Source organism: Parambassis ranga, chromosome 1 (assembly GCF_900634625.1).
Source record: "Parambassis ranga chromosome 1, fParRan2.1, whole genome shotgun sequence".
NCBI lineage: Eukaryota > Metazoa > Chordata > Actinopteri > Ambassidae > Parambassis > Parambassis ranga.
This window is the reverse complement of record NC_041022.1, coordinates 25625841-25645196: the sequence shown is the minus strand read 5'-3', so window position 1 is coordinate 25645196 and position 19356 is coordinate 25625841. Positions and strand designations below refer to the sequence as shown.

The window sequence follows — 19356 nt, the reverse complement described above, 5'->3', positions numbered from 1 at the left end:
GGGACAGTGCCGCTGGACTGGCAGACCAGGGTGGTCCGGTCCCTCTTTTCAAAAAGGGGGACCGGAGGGTGTGCTCCAAATATAAGGGGATCACACTCCTCAGCCTCACACTCCTCAGCCTCCCTGGCCTCCTGGCCGTGGAATCCTCGACCAGCTCTATACCCTCCGCAGGGTGCTGGAGGGTCCATGGGAGTTCGCCCTAACCAGTCCACATGTATCTTGTGGCTTTGGAGAAGACGTTCGACCATGTCCCTTGTGGCATTTTGTGGGAGGTGCTCTGGGAGTATGGCGTCCGTGGCCCTTTGCTAAGGGCTGTTAGGTCCCTGTATGACCGGAGCAGTAGTTTGGTTCGCATTGCCGGCAGTATGTCAGACCTTTTCCCGGTGCATGTTGGACTCCGGCCTGCATGTTTGTCACCGGTTCTGTTCATAATAGATATGTTGTCCTGTTGGCTTCATCGAGCCGGGACCTCCAGTGTACACTGGGACGGTTTGCAGCCAAGTGTGAAGCGGCTGGAATGAGAATCAGCACCTCCAAGTCTGAGGCCCTGCCTCAAGTGGAGGAGTTTGTGTATCTCGGGGTCTTATTCACGAATGAGGGGAAAAATGGAGTGGGAGATTGACAGGCGGATTGGTGCGGCCTCTGCAGTAATGCGGTCGCTGTAACGGTCTGTCATGGTGAAGAAGGAGCTGAGCTGAAAGGCGAAGCTCTCGATTTACCAGGCAATCTACGTTCCTACCATCACCTATGGTCATGAGCTCTAGGTAGTGACCGAAAGAATGAGATCGCAAATACAAGTGGCCAAAATGAGTTTCCTGGGCTGGGCGCTCCCTTAGAGATAGGGTGAAAAGCCTGGTCACCCGAGAGGAGCAAAGAGTAGAGCCGCTGCTCCTCCACATCGAGAGGAGTCAGCTGAGGTGGCTCGGGCATCTGTTTCGGATGCCTCCTTGACGCATCCCTGGAGAGGTGTTCCGGGCATGTCCCACTGGGAGGAGACCCTGGGGAAGACCCAGGACGCGGTGGAGAGACTACGTCTCTCGGCTGGCCTGGGAACGCCTTGGGATTCCCCCAGAAGAGCTGGAGGAAGTGTCCAGTGAGAGGGATGTCTGCTGGCCCCGCGACCCGGCCCCGGATAAGCGGTAGAAGATGGATGGATGGACATGGCTTAGTGTGCATGTATTAGACACTTACTGCTGACTTTTTAGGCTGTGAGCCTTACTAAAACCAGTAGATTAATGGAGCCATTATTGTTTTAGCTTATGAATATACATCTTTTAAAAAGCAGCTCTGACTTCAAGATCAGGGAAATACAACCCTAAAAGTGTGACCATTCTAGTAGCCAATATCTACAATAATTTACAGTCATTTATTTATTGATCTTAAAACAAAAAATGAAGATAGAGACAAAAAAGAACACCTGCCTATACTTTCATATATAAAGCTACATTAAGCTGAAGCTATTAAAAGCAATTTGATTTTTAAAGTCTTCAATATATCTTCAATATAATAATAATGTAACTGCCCTTTTGGCCAGGTCTCCCTTGTAAAAGAGATCTTTAAACTCAAACTTAATATGTCTCATAGGTCGGCAACTTAAACTCAACAAAATAAACTAATAAACTAAAACTAATCAACAAATCCGAATTTTCCTCCTGCAACCATTGATATATTTCAGCAGTGACAACAGAACAGAACAGAACAATTCAATAGCTGAAGTATGAAGAATACGCATGGCTGTCTATTAAGGATGGCTTTATCGCTCAAAGAGTTGACAGTTTCAGAGTAACAGTATAATTAATCAGAGAGAGAGAATCCTGAGAAATAAAGCAAAGGACAACACTGGAAACAATTCTGATCAGATCAGTCAGTCAATGGAACACTCAACTACCATGGTGTGCATGGCGGAAAGGAGAAAGTCACTGCTCTCTAAAAAGTGCAATATTGTTTGGAAGGGGACTCTTTTCTTTTTCCATTGGCTCATATTTATGCAGAAATTCTACAGGGTTAAGCAGCACTGTATGTGCATTTTCCATGATGTGGCCCCTGCCCTCTTTGTCGTGTACTAATTAGCTAGTCATTTGGCAATGACTCCAAAAAAGCTGAAAATAAAAAAGGCCATGTAACACTTCCTTCACCTCTTCCTCCTACATCTTCCTCCTTCTCTTCTTATCGTTTTTGACTTTCCCCACCCCTCTGTGCCTTTTTTCACCCAGTAAGCTTTGAAGGGAGGAAATCTGCACTTTTGCACAAGCAGCAGAAGCAGCAGGTTGGGGATTGAATGATTCAGTGTATGGAGGAGAGAGAGAGAGAGAGCGAGAGAGAGAAGTGTGTGTGTGTGGTGGGGGTGAGCTGCAGCTCTGCATCATTTCCTTTCTTGTAAGTTTTTCTGTTGTTGGCGTGTTGTATTGTCTGTTCTCCTGTCTGTCTTCTTCCACCACCTGCCGCTGATTTTTACTGCAATGGATCTCAGAGCTGCTATCATCTTTGCTCTTATACACATGACTGCTGGTAAGTCTTTATAATAAAATATTATTAGCTGGAAATAGCCTCAACCCAATAGGATAGTGGTGATACTCCAAGGTTTAAACTTGAAGTCTGACAAGCGGCACACAGACACATACAGACATTTGATTATCTGTTCATGCACAAGCATTTTATTAAATTGCAACACAGAAACTCGCTCAGCAAAACACAACATAAGACTGAGAGGGTAAATTCAAGTTTAGGAAGGTATGTTGTCTAAACTCAGTCTTATGTCACAAAGTTGCTGTCTTGTAACCTAGTTAGATCACATGTTGTAAGGCTCATTTCGGAGGAATAGTTTGTGGACATGATGCATTTTTAATCCAGTCAATGCTGCGGCTACTGACAAGCCCACCTATGAAAATATCATTTAAAAAAAATCTATGCTTTAACTGAGTGACGCTTTACACATTGATTCACATTTAACAGTGAGGATTGGCATCTTGCAGTACACACACACACACACTAGTGGTGGAATGTAACTTAGTACTTAGTACTTGTACGTAGTTACTGTACTTTGCAAATTTGTATGTATTTATATTTTACTTAAGTAAAAATAATTTGAAAGTGCATACTTTATACTTTTACTCCATTACATGTTGCAGCTATTATCCGTACTTTGTACTCCACTACAAATTTTACAATGTGTGTAGTTACAAGTACATTTATGAATACAGTTGTGTTCATACAACTGTGCTGGACTGTACTGCTGGACTGATGTGAGGTCAGACATGAAGTTGGTGTCATGCTGCCAGCTGTGTTTCTATAATATGCCTTAATCATGATGATGGTGCACTGGCTCAGTTAGCTGACTAGTTAGTTACTGTCTGCTAACACAAGTCCATCCTTCTGTACTGGAAATGTAAATTAACTACACATTGTCAATTTTAATTTCTTTGATTATTTTAACCTGAAATCAATAATATATACTGTATATTAAGTGCATGAGTAGTTTTACTTTTAATACTTTAAGTACATTTAAAAGTAAGTACTTAAGACTTTTACTTAAGTAGGATTGTTGATGCAGCACTTCTAATTTTACTAGTTTTTTTAAAGTATATATTTTGCTGGGAATTTGTACTTTTACTTAAGTACCAAGCTTCAGTACTTCCTCCACCACTGCACACAACATAACAAGTAACAATTTGCCCTAACATGAAAGCATCATGACAAATCTGAAAGAAATAAGTTTAGACTTAAGAAAAAATGTGTTTATGTCTACAAAGCGGGAAAAGATATACAAATCAAAGATATACATTTCAAGATCTGTAGTGAGAGGTTTTATCAAGAAGTTAAAAGAGTCAAACAGAGCCAGACTGGCAGAGGTAGGAAGAGAAAAATGTGGAAGGTTCTGAGTGCAAAGGGCTGAGAACAACAGCAGAGACACTAGTAAGGGATTTAACCAAGTCTGGACCTGAAGAGTCAAAGAAGACATTCACTAGAGTCCTGCACAGATCAAGAAAAACTGCAGAAAAGACACCTCCAAGTCAGACTGAAGCATGCTAGGAATGATCTTGGAGACAGATTACACAGACTAAATGTCTTTTGGTCAGATAACAAACTATAGCTCTTTGGTCACAGAGACGTCTTCATTTGGAGAAAGAAAAGAGTTCATGGTGGTGACAGTATCATGCTGTGGGGATGCTTCAGTGTGTCTAGAACTGGGGATCTTGGTGGAAGGAATCATGAAAACAGAAGACTATCTGAATATCTTGAGAGAAAACCTAAAGCAGTCTGCACAAAATTGGGTTCTTAGTCATTTTTAGTGAATCACTGTTTCCAGGAGAGCAAAGTAAACATTATTGACTAGCATGCAGTAAGATTAAGACTGATTAAAAATCTGTGTCCTGAAGATCAGAGTCCCTGCCACGAGAAATACTGGAAATAATTTAGCTTCTGTGTACAAGTCAAAATAATGCAGGCTTCCTAAATAAAATGATGTTTGGAAATATTCTGTCAAACTTCCTTCCATCAAGGAAAAATCAGATTCAATTTTAGGAAGGTCCTGAGAATGCAATGAATAGTAACAGCCTGAGGCAATAGAGGATAATCCTATTCAAGTTTAGCATTTGTCAGGTCAGCACACACAGACTGCCTTGTGGCACTTGCTTCACCCTCTGACCTCAGTACAGCTGACTGTTGTATCCTGAGTGATCACCTTGAATTAGCCCACCCCTAATTATCTAATCCCATTTGCTCTTTTATATTAAGCGTAGTAGTAGGGTGGAACAACCTAACCTGAGAGGGAGCTGTCCCAGAAACCTTCACCCCTATATGCTTCTAGCTATGCAGCAACACATAAATATACAGAAAAGAAAAGCTTCCTTGAAATATTGAAATATTCTGTACTGTTGACCTCAGTAAAACTACACCTCCTTTTACCTGAACCAGAATATTTTTACTGAGCATGCTATAATAATAATAACAATAATAATAATAATAATAATAATAATATCGTAATTATTGACAAATAATTATAATAAAGCATATTCTTTGTGTATGTACTTTTTGATATATGTTATATCCTTTTCTGATCTGTACGACTTGGTTTAATGTCCTTTTCTGCCTTGTATGCTGCATCGCGGCCAGGTTGTCATTGTAAATGAGAACTGCTTCTCAATTACAACAATAATAATCCAGAACTATTACCATTACCAAAATGTTTCTCTCACCTACACTTTGTCAAACACGGTGATCTAAACACTGAACAGCATTACAAATTTCAGTTTGAGCATCACACACAAATCTCATCTACATGTTTGAACAGACCGATCATGTACTCTGTCTTTTCGATTGATTGCTGTGCTGCAGAGTAAAGGATCAAAAACAGCCCACGATGACGCATAGTATTGTATGCTACATTTGTAGCATCACGTGCATTTATATTTTTCTAATTTATTTTATATTGTTTATTTTATGTTGTCAAAACAAGACATGAAATAAAACAAAAATGAGAATAGTAATAAACGAGTAAGGATTCAGAAATATGGAAAACATAAAATACTCAAAACATCCCCATATCTTTAAAAAGACATTTTAGTGCAATTAAAACAATACATTATGAAAAAAATACATTTGATTCCTTAGACTTAGACATGTGGATGAAGTTGTTCAGAGATCTATTGTCAGGCTGTTCATTTCTGGTGTAAGCTACAGCTCCGATATTGGCTATAAAATATCTGTTCATTCTGCTACTGACAGGATGATACACTAAAACGGTGGGAGCACGTACAATTGTAAACACTGTTTTTTTTTTTTTCAATGAAGATAACATTAGAGTATCCAGACATACAGTCTAGACATTGTTAATGTGGTAAAAGACTTCTGTTTTTTAATGGAATATCTATACAGGTGTTCAGAGGCCCATTTCCAGCAGCCATCTCTCCTGTGTTGGTACACTGTGTTAGCTAATGTGTAAAAAGGCTAACTGATGATTAGAAAACCCTTGTACAATCATGTTAGCACAGCTGAAAAACTGTTGTCCTGATCAGAGAAGCTATAAAACTGGTTAGGGTGTCCCCAAACTTTTGGACGCTGGTGTATGGGAGATTAAGAAAAATCCCAGATTTACTGTGTGTTATTTTTCTAAGAGATAAAAAAAATATTTTCAATCTGCTCAGGGGGCAGTGTGGTAGAAAGTCATTGTACTGATTACTGACAGCACTCGGTCACTACTGAAAGTGATCAAAAATGAATTCATAACAAGCTATTTCCTCACTAATAACGAGCAAAGGTTAGATCTTTTCAGTAACTTCACCTCGGCCATCTGGCAAGCACCAGGAAAATCTTTCTATCTATATTATGCAATGTAATTAAGAAGGTTGCAGGGCAGGATCAAGTTGAGAGTTAGATTTACCACCTTTAAAAGAAATGTAAGACATTTTGGAGACAGAGATATAAAAGCTTTCTGCAGACTTGTCTCGTGGTCGCTGTCATTGGTGTTTTTAAACAAGCGTATGCTTACAATCCCACTGTTCAAAATCTGGCGTTTACCTTAACCAGGAGCCTGTGATTGAGTTTAAAAGTCTTGTTTCATAGTTTACTATTAAGATTTTGAATGCAGGATTCATGGAATTATTTATTTTTGACCTTGCTGAACTGATCTTAGAACAGCTGATAACAGGATTAACAATGTATATCTTGGCATTTATGTTGACAACTGAGTCAGTCTCTAGCACTTTTCATGTTTTCCTTTAGGAGCAAATCACAAACTGAAAAAACTTTAAAAAGTTTCAGTCAAAAAGAAAAACCTTGACTGTAGCTGCACTGTATATCCATGGCGAGAGTTTCACTTCTGTTTGCAGAGGCTTTGAAAAGCACCCTGCAGAATATGGTGCCGCCAATCCAACACAGCGGCGCTGAATAGAAACACGTTTGTGGTGTTCGGTGAATTGAAATGACATTTGAAAAAGTGTCAGGGCGTTTTGATAGAAAACATGAAGACTTCATAAACACCGCTAAACCACAGCTAAATGAGCTGTTCTGAGTTTGATTTACTTCGCTTAGATGAAGGAATTTAAACTCATTTAGAGCATGATGAACAACTATATTAATCATAAACATTTACACAAAATTATTACACAATTAATATTGCAGTAATAAACCAAATTGAATTTAACAATATATATATATATCACTGAATCTCCCTGTGACATATGGGACACAACAAGAGTCTTTTCCGGGACATGTTTCATGAATTTGAGCCCTTTTCTTAGTAGTAGTAGTAGTAGTAGTGGTAGTAGTAGTAGTGGGCTATTTTCAGTCTGACAGCATACATCTTGTCACTTTAGCAGTGAGTGGGACGACTGCATGTCCCTTTTCTTTTTAGGGCCCGAGCACCGAATGGTGCAAGAGCCCTATTGAAACCCTTAGGATTATTATTTTTTTTTTTTTTTTTTTTTTTTTTTTTTTTTTTTTTTTTTTTTTTTTCCCCTCCGAGATCGCATTTTTGGAGGCCTTAACATGCCCAAAAACTCACCAAACTTGGTAGAAAAATTCATTCGCCCGAAAAATTTTGAAATTTGCTGACGTTTGAAATGCACATATAAAAATGGCTCTATAGCGCCCCCAACGCGTAGCCCCTCTGGCCGGTTTGACACAGGATTATGAAAATTGGCACACATATGTATCACCTCAAGACGCACAAAAAAGTCTCTTGGACCCCCCCTCCAAACCCAACAGGAAGTCCGCCATTTGAAGGTTTGTGGCCATTTTTGGCGATGTGTGACCCTGCTGCCAAACTTTTCACGCCTCGCATACTTCAACGGATTGAGCTGAAATTCGCCGTGTCCACTCAGGACACCATAGGGAATAGACGCATTCCAAAACTCTTACAAAAGTCTGACGGTGTGGCCGGGGCGTGGCCTCAAAGTTTGACCATTTCTGAGGACACAGAAAGTCTCTATAACTTCTTCGTTTTCTGTCCGATCTGTACGAAATGTCACATGTATGATCAGAGTCTGACCCTAAACACATCTATACAACAATATTGAGGCTTTGACAGAGCGCCACCTACTGGCTACACAAAATGTTGTGTTTTCATAGGTTTTTCTGCCTGCCCCCCTGGCCTGTTTTGAGTAGGGTCATGAAAATTGGTACACATGTGTATCACCCCAAGATGCACAAAAAAGTCTCTTGGACCCCCCCTCCAAACCCAACAGGAAGTCCGCAATTTTGAAATTTCTGTTAATTTTTGGCGATTTGTGACCCTCCTACAAAACTTTTCACGCCTCGCATACTTCATCCAAATGAGCTAAAACTCACTGTGTCCACTCAGGACACCATAGGGAATAGACGCATTCAAAAACTCTTACAAAAGTCTGACGGTCTGGCGGGGGCGTGGCCTCAAACTTGACCATTCGCCATTACAAAGGAACTCACTGTATTTATTGCCCTAATGCGTAGCCCCGCTGGCCAGTTTGACACAGGATCATGAGAATTAGCACACATGTGTATCACCCCAAGACGCACAAAAAAGTCTCTTGGACCCCCCCTCCAAACCCAACAGGAAGTCCACCATTTTGACTTTTGTGGCCATTTTTTGCCTATTTGTGACCCTGCTTCAAAACTTTTCACGCCTCACATACTTCATGCAATTGAGCTGAAATTCACTGTGTCCACTCAGGACACCATAGGGAATAGACGCATTCCAAAACTCTTTCAAAAGTATTACCGTGTGGTGGGGGAGTGGCATCAAAGTTGACCATTCGCCATTACAAAGGAATTCGCTGTGTTTTATGCAGTACTACCCATATACTTTATGCAATGTGGACAAAATCTTACAGTACTGCCATGGAGCCGAGTCTAAACAGATATATATGCTAATAGGATGATACGGTCATAGCGCCACCTACTGGTAGCAGGAAAGTTTGGTTGTAAACATGTGTTTGTTGTATATCTGTGGAAATGAGAGGAGGAGAGCATAGCACAGGAGAGTATAGGAGACGAGAGCATAGGAGAGAAGACTGCGATGACCCCGCGGATCGCAAGGTGCGCGAGGGCCCGCAATGCTGCTTGCAGCTTTAATTTTATTGTGTAATTGAAGTTGTTTTTCTCATCCTACTGTTTTTTTATTCAGATCATGTTCCAGCAGCCTATGGCCTCTGCATATTGATTTTCTTTCTGTGTTACCTAATAGAAAATAAGGACAAGCGTAGAAGAGACAACAGCTGTTGGAGGTTCAGCGACATTTATGAAGCAGCCTCTGCACGCTTTGATCTGTTTATCATTATATGTTTATTGATTCCATTGTTAGATACTTAGATGTTTGCTTTCATTTGTCTCCAGCACCAGGTACCTCACATCTGATGTTTTAGGTCCACTTATTTTTAGGGCCCGAGCACCGAATGGTGCAAGAGCCCTATTGAAACCCTTAGGATTATTATTTTTTTTTTTTTTCCCCCTCCGAGATCGCATTTTTGGAGGCCTTAACATGCCCAAAAACTCACCAAACTTGGTAGAAAAATTCATTCGCCCGAAAAATTTTGAAATTTGCTGACTTTTGAAATTCACATATAAAAATGGCTCTATAGCGCCCCCAACGCGTAGCCCCTCTGGCCGGTTTGACACAGGATTATGAAAATTGGCACACATATGTATCACCACAAGACGCACAAAAAAGTCTCTTGGACCCCCCCTCCAAACCCAACAGGAAGTCCGCCATTTGAAGGTTTGTGGCCATTTTTGGCGATGTGTGACCCTGCTGCCAAACTTTTCACGCCTCGCATACTTCAACGGATTGAGCTGAAATTCGCCGTGTCCACTCAGGACACCATAGGGAATAGACGCATTCCAAAACTCTTACAAAAGTCTTACGGTGTGGCCGGGGCGTGGCCTCAAAGTTTGACCATTTCTGAGGACACAGAAAGTCTCTATAACTTCTTCGTTTTCTGTCCGATCTGTACGAAATGTCACATGTATGATCAGAGTCTGACCCGAAACACATCTATACAACAATATTGAGGCTTTGACAGAGCGCCACCTACTGGCTACACAAAATGTTGTGTTTTCATAGGTTTTTCTGCCTGCCCCCCTGGCCTGTTTTGAGTAGGGTCATGAAAATTGGTACACATGTGTATCACCCCAAGATGCACAAAAAAGTCTCTTGGACCCCCCCTCCAAACCCAACAGGAAGTCCGCAATTTTGAAATTTCTGTTAATTTTTGGCGATTTGTGACCCTCCTACAAAACTTTTCACGCCTCGCATACTTCCTCCAAATGAGCTAAAACTCACTGTGTCTACTCAGGACACCATAGGGAATAGACGCATTCAAAAACTCTTACAAAAGTCTGACGGTGTGGCGGGGGTGTGGCCTCAAACTTGACCATTCGCCATTACAAAGGAACTCACTGTATTTATTGCCCTAATGCGTAGCCCCGCTGGCCAGTTTGACACAGGATCATGAGAATTAGCACACATGTGTATCACCCCAAGACGCACAAAAAACTCTCTTGGACCCCCCCTCCAAACCCAACAGGAAGTCCACCATTTTGACTTTTGTGGCCATTTTTTGCCTATTTGTGACCCTGCTTCAAAACTTTTCACGCCTCACATACTTCATGCAATTGAGCTGAAATTCACTGTGTCCACTCAGGACACCATAGGGAATAGACGCATTCCAAAACTCTTTCAAAAGTATTACCGTGTGGTGGGGGAGTGGCCTCAAAGTTGACCATTCGCCATTACAAAGGAACTCGCTGTGTTTTATGCAGTACTACCCATATACTTTATGCAATGTGGACAAAATCTTACAGTACTGCCATGGAGCCGAGTCTAAACAGATATATATGCTAATAGGATGATACGGTCATAGCGCCACCTACTGGTAGCAGGAAAGTTTGGTTGTACACATGTGTTTGTTGTATATCTGTGGAAATGAGAGGAGGAGAGCATAGCACAGGACAGTATAGGAGATGAGAGCATAGGAGAGAAGACTGCGATGACCCCGCGGATCGCAAGATGCGCGAGGGCCCGCAATGCTGCTTGCAGCTTTAATTTTATTTATTTTTTGACCTGACATTACAGTTTCTGTTGGATATTTAAAGATATAACATGGTGCTCAATGATGATGGGGAATCAGCGCAGCGGGGCCGTTTAGTGGAAATGAATCAAAACGATCTGCAGGGCGTGTGGAACCTGGCAGCCGGTGCAGTGGTGATCTGTACTGATCTGTTTCAAATGTTTTACAAAAACAATCAAGCATGATCCCACAAATGTAGTAAATGAAATTATTAAGAACCATCAGAGTCAAAGTTCTACAATCATAACAGATCTATTAAGGAAACAACTTGTTTTTTAGGTGAGGAGAACAAAATACTTTCATATATATCTAACAATAAAATTAACTGAAAATTAAAATAACGCTTTTTTTTTGTCTGACCTGTCCCTTCCTTTACTTATTTACTTTTTCGAAAGTATGCCTACTTTGTATAAACTATTAATCTGTACACATGGTCATGTTACAGATTTTGTGCTCTTTAGTTTCAGAAATTATTATTATTTTGAGACACCCTCCTTAATAATTCGATGCCACCGTCTTTAAATTCATTTTAAATTTTCACTTGTTGTGGCCCAAACACAGACACTGTGTAAATGAATATGTTGTGTTAACGCATGGGTGCATCTCTGCCGCAATGTTAAAGAAAGATGTAAGAGTTTTTTCACCTCTTATGAGTGTGCACATTTTCCTCTCAGACTGCACAGATCTGCTGGCTGCAGCTTGCATGTTGACACAAGACACAAGACAAAGCTTTACTAGCTATGGTTTTGGGACCTATCCAATGAGCAAATAAAAAACTAGAGACAGAACACCTACAGAGACATTTTAATGAATGAATTAAAGTAAAAATGTAAGAAGGACCTTTACAAGAATTTTACAAGAATTGCTCATTTTGATGTGTGTCTGGTGTCTGTTCCTCAGGAAATAATGAAACAACCACTGCAACAATGACTACCAGCAGTACAACCAACAACACCAGCAGTGCTATTTTACCCACCTCCACCTCCAGCAGCTCTGCACCTGTTCTGGGCTTCCTCACAGTTAGCAAATGGACAAGTAAATGTGAAGGTAGTATTTACCTGACCTATGCTCGTTTCAACCAATCACCTGTCTGTTACAGTCAGCACACAGCTGTCCAGGCTATTCTGCAAAATGTGTGCCATAACAACAAAGGTTGCAATGGCCCACCACAGTGGAGGAAAGGCAGTGAAATGCAAGGTTACAACATCACAGAGGGAGAAGAAATGAAGACCATTATCTGCCCTACACTGACAGTTAAATGCAAAGGTCAGTTCCATGTTTAAACACTTGTCTGCCTGTGTGAAAGACAGCTACAGTACATTCTTGTTAACCTGTGCTTTGATATGCTCTAGCAGTCTTACTGTCATAGTGCTGTGCCCATATTTTTGTTGGTATACCTCAGTGTTTCCCAGCCAGTATGCTGCAGTGGCACATTAGTGTGTGTGACTTTTGTGTCAGTGCATGCATTGTGTTGGTTTTGGCAATGTGACCGCTAACTTACTGCAGTCAGTGTGTGCGTAACCTTAGAGACAGAAATAACATGCCATCATGTACATTAGGTATAACATAAGGATATTTATTTAGACCTGTTCTACAGGAGGGTAACCCTAAATGATCTATTGATGTGGGATTTTTTAAATGTGCACTATGTGCTGTTAGTAAAGGTTGAGAAACACTGACATTCTTTATGTTTTTGTTTTGAAGTGTGAGCCAACAAACAGAAAAAAACTAGAGACAGACAAATAGTATTAGGAACTACTTCATCCTATAACAAGTATTAAGTCCAGTAATGGACAGTCAATGTAACATTCAAGTAGATTCATTTCACTTTACATTTTTAAATTTGATTTAATTCACTTTAATTCAATTCTATTGGGTCTGACGTTAGCTGGTAACAACTGGTATCATTATTGAAGTTTGTCAGAATTTGAATGCACATGTGAAATACCCACAAGTAGCTCAAGGAAAATTGTGTGTATGTCTCAAGTTGAGCTGCTTCCAGATGTGCAGGGCCAACTGAAGACCTACAAAGTGGTGACTGCTTTGCTCTGCTGCGTGTTGCTGGTGATTATACTCGTCCGCTTCACCAGACCCACTGTCAAAGCCCTGCAGAAGAGACGTGAGTACACACACACCTGATTGTGGACATTATCAGTGTGTTGATGAAGGTTCTCAGTCATCCAGGTCATATTCATTCAGAAGGTTGAACCGAGGCATCTTGACTTGTAGAGTTTTCTTGAAGATGTTTCGGTGCTCCTCCAAGCAGCTTCATCAGTTCTGTCTGTTTGGTGGGGAAACATGGTTTATATGTGGTGGAGGACCTCAGTGGGTGGAACTCCCAAACAATAGCTCTAAATGTCTCCATACTTACCTGTGTTGGTCTGACTGACTGTGTCTGGTGTGTCTAATGACTGGCTAAAGACTATGAGACTGCAGGGGGCTGTGGTGGTGGGACAGGTTGACAGACCATTGTTCTTGCTGTGAACATGTGACTTGGAGTGAAATGTCCTGGAATGGATGGAAGCTGCATTGTATGTGGTAGAAAGATGATGTCTGAGGCCACCACCTCTGTTAAGGGAAGGTTTTTCCAGCTTAACATAGATGGCTTCCTTGACTCCTCTTTCATACCACCTTTCCTCTCTGTCTAAAATGTGAACATTGTCGTCCTCAAAGGAGTGTCCTTTGTCTTTGAGGTGGAGGTGAACAGCTGAGTCTTGTCCTGAGGAGGTGGCTCTCCTGTGCTGAGCCATTCTTCTGTGGAGTGGTTGTTTAGTTTCTCCAATGTACAGATCAGAGCATTCCTCACTGCACTGGACTGCATATATCACATTGCTGTGTTTCTCTCCTCTGTCTAAGTGTCTTAATGTTATTCTTATTTTATTTTTATGATTTTGCTATCTATTTTATTCTATTGCTGTTTTTGTGTCAACTGTGTAAACTGCTCACGTGCCTTGACTTGCCCCCCTGATAACAAAAACAAAAGTTATTTGATTCAATTCGATGTGGGTTTGAAATGGACCGGGATGTCATGGTTGTTGAAGATCCTGCGGAGTTTCTCTGATACTCCTGACACATATGGAATGGAGATGTTCTTTCTCCGCCTGGTGTTGTCCTTCTTCTTGTTGTTGGGGGGTCTTGTTTTTGTGGCTTTGGTGAGTGCCCACTTGGGGTAGCCACAGGTCTGCAGGGCCTTCCTGATGTGGTGTTGCTCCTTCTTCTTCCCCTCTGAGCTGGTTGGTACAGTTTGTGCTCTGTGCTGCAGGGTCCTGATGACTCCCACTTTGTGTTCCAGTGGGTGGTGTGAATCAAACAATAGGTACTGGTCTGTGTGTGGGTTTCCTATACACCTCCACATTGAGGCTTTTGTCCTCCTCAATGTGAACTGTGCAGTCCAAGAAGGCCAGAGTGTTGTCCCTGGTGTCCTCCCGAGTGAACTTGATGTTGTTGCCCACTGCGTTGATGTGTTCTGTGAACCGTTCCACTTTATAGGTCTTGATTTTGACAAGGAGCCCCTGGCACAATCTAGCACATATCAGTGGGGTGTAAGATACTAGCAGGCTAAGTGTACTGAAATGCCATAACCAAGTATCTGGGACTGCGACTCCCAGACTGAGTGAGTGGCTCCAGCAGAGTCCTGCAACATCTGAGACCCCTGCCTAGACGAGTTCCACCCTAGGAAGAAGGATTGATGGCAGTTAATAAAACCTTTCTTCCTTTATAGCTCCAATGTTGGTGTTCTTTAGACACTCACTAGTTTCTGTGCTGTTGGCTTTTAGTATCCAGCCGGAGGCAGAATCGCTGGGTTGGACCGACACAAAGTCACAGTGGTGAGTCACACATTTTTAGTTGTGTATTTTTAAATAAATACACATTTTTGTTCTTGTTGCCACTACACAAGTCAAAAGATACACTGTAGTACTTACATTATTTCAATTCTAAAGTGAATACACACCGTTGTGTCTCCTTTGCGAGAGAACCACTGATTCTCTGTGCTATGTTTACACACAAATAACTAGATTGGATTATTGCTTCCAGCAGTTAAAATAGTTTGTTTGGCAATGTATGTATGTAGTAGTTTTACAACTAAAAAACCAGACAGAATTTACAGGAAGTGACTAGTAAAACTAAAACTAATATAAACAGAAAATGAACTACAAAATAAAAGACCTGGCTGAATGACACTACTGACGTTATTGCTTGTTTGTTTTCGTGTGTGTGAGTGGGAGGAGTCATTCATCATTTTACCCATCGTTCAGGGCCTGTTGGAAACTCCATGCAATAACTTCTGTTAGCAAGTCAACAGTCAGAAAGAAACATTTGTCTACAAAAACACCTAATTTTGTTTGTGTCTTTTATCTGTTACCAGTGTCTTACCATCGTGGAAAATCTACAGTTAAAAACAGTGATGGAGAAAAGAGACTGTCCTACCCGGGTAATACACATACTCTTTATATATATATATATATATATATGTATATATATATATACACTATCGTTCAAAAGTTTGGGGTCACTTGTTTTTTTTAATGAAGATGTAAGTAATCAGACATACAGTCTAGACATTTTTAATGTGGTAAATGATGATTGATGATTTTTAATGGAATATATACAAAGGTGTACAGAGGCACTTTTTTCCAGCAACCATCACTTCTGTGTTCTAATGGTACATTGTGTTAGCTAATCATGTAAAAAAGGCTAATTGATGATTAGAAAACTCCAGTGAAATGATGTTAGCACAGCTGAACTGTTATGCTGATCAGAGAAGCTGTAGAACTGGCCTGGTGACCCCAAACTTTTGAATGGTAGTGTATATATCATTGTATTATTATGTATGTATTATGTATGTATGTATATACAATGGTGGCCAAAAGTCTGTGAATTTTCTATATTTTTGCATAAATATTACCCAAAACATTAGCCAATTTTGTGAAGGTCCTGAAAAGCTGCAAAACACGACCCACTGAAGTTGAAATGTTTCATTTGTCAATTATTTAGTCAGGATAATGATCCAATATTACATATATACTGTATGTGGGTGGCAAAAGTATGTGAACCTCAATGATTACAAGTCTATGTGGAGGCAAAATTAGAATCAATCAATGGAAGATGTCAGTGTGTGTCCTGTTTTACTTAAACAACAGTGACCCATCAGAGTCTATAATTAAAGGACATGTCTGAGGATCTTATACAAACAGTTGTTGCTGTCTGTCAGGCTGGAAAACACTGGAATTTAATTTTAATGGAGGGAATTCTAGTCCATTGTTACCCTCCACAGCAAAGACTATTCTATGTCTTGTTTGGAAGGGTTCTTTTTTCTACCTTCTGTACTTGTGTGACAATGGACTGACGTTTTGGGTCATTGCCCTGTAATTTGCTAAATATGGACTAAACTGAGGGCCACTGAGAAAATATTTTATGGACAGAATTTAGTTATTTGGCTTAAATGAGAAGCCAGTTTTTAGGAAAAGGAATGACACTGCATTCCAGACCAGTATATACCTATCCCATCTGTTAAACACAGTGGTGGTAGTAGCATGGTTTGGGCCTGTTTTGCTGCATCTGAAGCAGGATGTCTTACCAGCGTTGATGGAACAATGAATTCTGAATTGTACAAGTGACTTCAACAAGGTAATCGGTCAGATATTGGTCTGTTAGAATAGGAAAAAGTGGGTCATTCAGCAAAACAACGACCGCACAAGTCATTTAACAAGAATGGTTAGAGAAGAACAAAATTTTATTAGGACTTAAAATGTACGCATAACTGTGGGCGTGACTGCTTTGGGTGACAGCCGGGTGACGTATTACAGTGTGAGCTTCTTCCTTCTATAAGTGCCCACTCTAGGCTACACTCATGCCCCATCTCTTTGTCTTGGGTTTTGGTAGACTGTGACGCTGCCAACGTTCATGTAAAAATATTACGGAGTTCATAAACCTTCAAGCAGCACTGTATGTACGTACAAATGTGTGTGTGTGTATGCAATAATATAAGTAGCCTATGTATGTATACACGATTGGCTCTGATTCTTTAGCTTTAAAATGCTGCTCTTCTGTGTGTTTTTAAAATAGCTCTAGAACGTCTGACCATCAGTGACAGCAGGGAGCCGTCATCCAACAGGAACAGTGGCTACAACTTCTAACAAGCTTCCTCCCTTTCATCATTATGATTAAAATGGCCTAAACACATGTTTTCATCCATATATGGCCGTTTCTGGAGAGTATGTTGTCCCCTCTTTTGTTAAGGAATTATTGACTAAATACTTCCAAACTGTTTTGCTGCATCACACAAACAAAAATCCATTTTTCAGAGTCAGTATTTATAGCAGCACTTCCTGTAAGTGCCTCTTTACAGCAGGGAGTAAAAACTCTGTGTACAAAGGTGTTGTTGTAGGGTTCTTGTGACTTCATAGCACAGCTCAGCTTTAATGTCTTTTTATGATTTAATCCATTTTTTTCTTCATTTTTATCCCATTGTGTGCACCGACGCTTCCTGTGGTTGTACCTGCAGAATTGTAGAAGAACTGGATTTATATATGTCTCTACTGGAGCTGGTGTCATAAATTTACACATTTACACACCTTTAAATTCATCCATAACTTAAACTTTGGAATAAAACATTTTTGACCTCTTTTCATGAAATGATTGTGACTGTGATTTATTCTTGATAAAGTGAATATCTTTTCAAAAAACATATCACAGTGAAATTAAAATAGGAATAAAAAGGAAAAATTCTCTGAATGATTCCAACCTTATGGGTATAACAGTAGTGATATGGTTGTGTTCATACAGGACACTAGCTAATCAACTATTTAAAATACAACAATACCACAGGGATGTACCTGAACTCATGACAATCATGACATTATAGTTGGCTATTTGTGGAATTTCTATGTTGTGTTATTATTATGCTGAAAACAGTGATAAAACTGAAAAAAGCACCTTTGATTGTTCCTTTAATCAGAAAACATTCTGCAACCTTTCTGAGGATGCTGATTGATTTTTCATTGAGTGACACGCTTCCTGATTTCTTTTTGGTAAACTGTAAATGTATTCAAACCAATCCATATTTTACCTAATATGTTTTCTTTGGAGCTGAATCTTAAAACAAAAAGGAAGAGATGGAGGAAAGAATGACAAGGTCTTGAGAGGTGTGAAACCCCCCAGATCATGGCGGAAGCTCGGGAGCGGTGGTCCACCAGGGTCTGGACGAGGACTCGGGAGAGGAGGCTCACCAGGACCAGAGCTGGAACTCAGGAGTGGTGGACCACCGGAATCAGGATCGGAATCCTGAAGAGGAGGCCCACCAGGGCCGGCGCGGAGGCTCGGGAGCGGTGGACCACTAAGGTCAGGACAGGAAGCTGGGGACGGAGCCCCACCAGGATTAGGACAGGAGACTAGGGACAGAACCCCACCAGGGTCAGGACTGGGACCCGGAGCTGAGGGTTCATCAAGGCCTGGGCTGGAACCCAGGATGGAAGACCCTCTAGTGTTCAGGAAAGACACCCCCACAGTCAGTGTCAATGCCGCAAATGTTCCAAGGAATAAAAACTCCACTAGCTCGGCGGATAAATCCTTGGTGGCGGCACAGGAACACCCACCCTCAGGTGGTGCAGGAGAAGGCGACGTCATCTGGAGTCTGCCTTCTAGGTACTAGAGTCAAAGAGAAGTAACTAAAAGCAAATCAATGATAGCTAGCTGTTCAGGCTTTCTGTGTGTTGATGTGCTTTCTTAGCAGATTAGTCTTTAAAGTCACATATTTAAGAGCTCACTAATCTAAATCCTATTTTCACTTAGATGGTCTCTTCCTGAGGAACGTTTATTTCTGACACTGTGGAGCATCAGAATTGACAGTTTTAAGGTTTCTCAAAACAAGGTTGTTTCTTTTCAAGAAAGCTAAATGCAGCGATAATTGACATTATTTATTTATTTTTGGGTGCATGTAGCCAAGTAACTAAGTCAATCAAACTAACCCCTATCACGTACTTTCACTAGCAGAGTACCTGCTGGGGAAAGTACGTGATGGGGTTAGTTTTATTTAAGTATTGCACTGGGGAGGTTGGCCCTGTGTGTGTGTGTGTAGGTCCATCTGTACGTGAGTGGGTGTATTTTGTTCTGTCATCCCTGGTCAGGTCATGCCATGAGATGATAATCTGGCCTCATTGCAAATGTCCCACCCACAGAAACAATGACAGATGACTGAAGATTACAGCTGCAGATTATCCAGCAGGGGATTGAAACAAGGGGACAAATATGAAGGGAGAGGACAAGAATGAGACAAATATGAAAAAAGTGACATATATGGAGATGAAAAGAAACT

The 19356-nt window shown here is 40.8% G+C and overlaps 1 protein-coding gene across 3 annotated transcripts; it reads left to right on the top strand.

The window, feature by feature from the left end:
• The first annotated feature begins 1222 nt into the window (after nt 1-1222).
• On the top strand, nt 1223-17656 carry LOC114436410 (uncharacterized). Of its 3 annotated transcripts, none has more exons than XM_028406669.1 (6): nt 1224-2508; nt 11943-12308; nt 13045-13161; nt 14819-14869; nt 15409-15474; nt 17109-17656. In XM_028406669.1, exons 1-6 carry the CDS (start codon nt 2460-2462, stop codon nt 17177-17179), a joined length of 720 nt encoding a protein of 239 aa, XP_028262470.1. In that variant the 5' UTR covers nt 1224-2459; the 3' UTR covers nt 17180-17656. The 3 variants fall into 3 exon arrangements, with proteins under 3 accessions (XP_028262478.1, XP_028262470.1, XP_028262460.1); XM_028406659.1 differs by having other exon boundaries at nt 1230-2508; nt 13030-13161; XM_028406677.1 differs by lacking the exon at nt 13045-13161 and having other exon boundaries at nt 1223-2508.
• The last annotated feature ends 1700 nt before the right edge of the window (nt 17657-19356 follow it).

Bases quoted from the DNA above. Each gene is read 5' to 3' on its own strand.
- LOC114436410 (XM_028406659.1), top strand. From the start codon at position 2,460: ATGGATCTCAGAGCTGCTATCATCTTTGCTCTTATACACATGACTGCT. The intron at 13,162-14,818 runs GTGAGTACACAC...GTTGGCTTTTAG, and splicing joins CAAAGCCCTGCAGAAGAGAC to TATCCAGCCGGAGGCAGAAT. The intron at 14,870-15,408 runs GTGAGTCACACA...ATCTGTTACCAG, and splicing joins ACCGACACAAAGTCACAGTG to TGTCTTACCATCGTGGAAAA.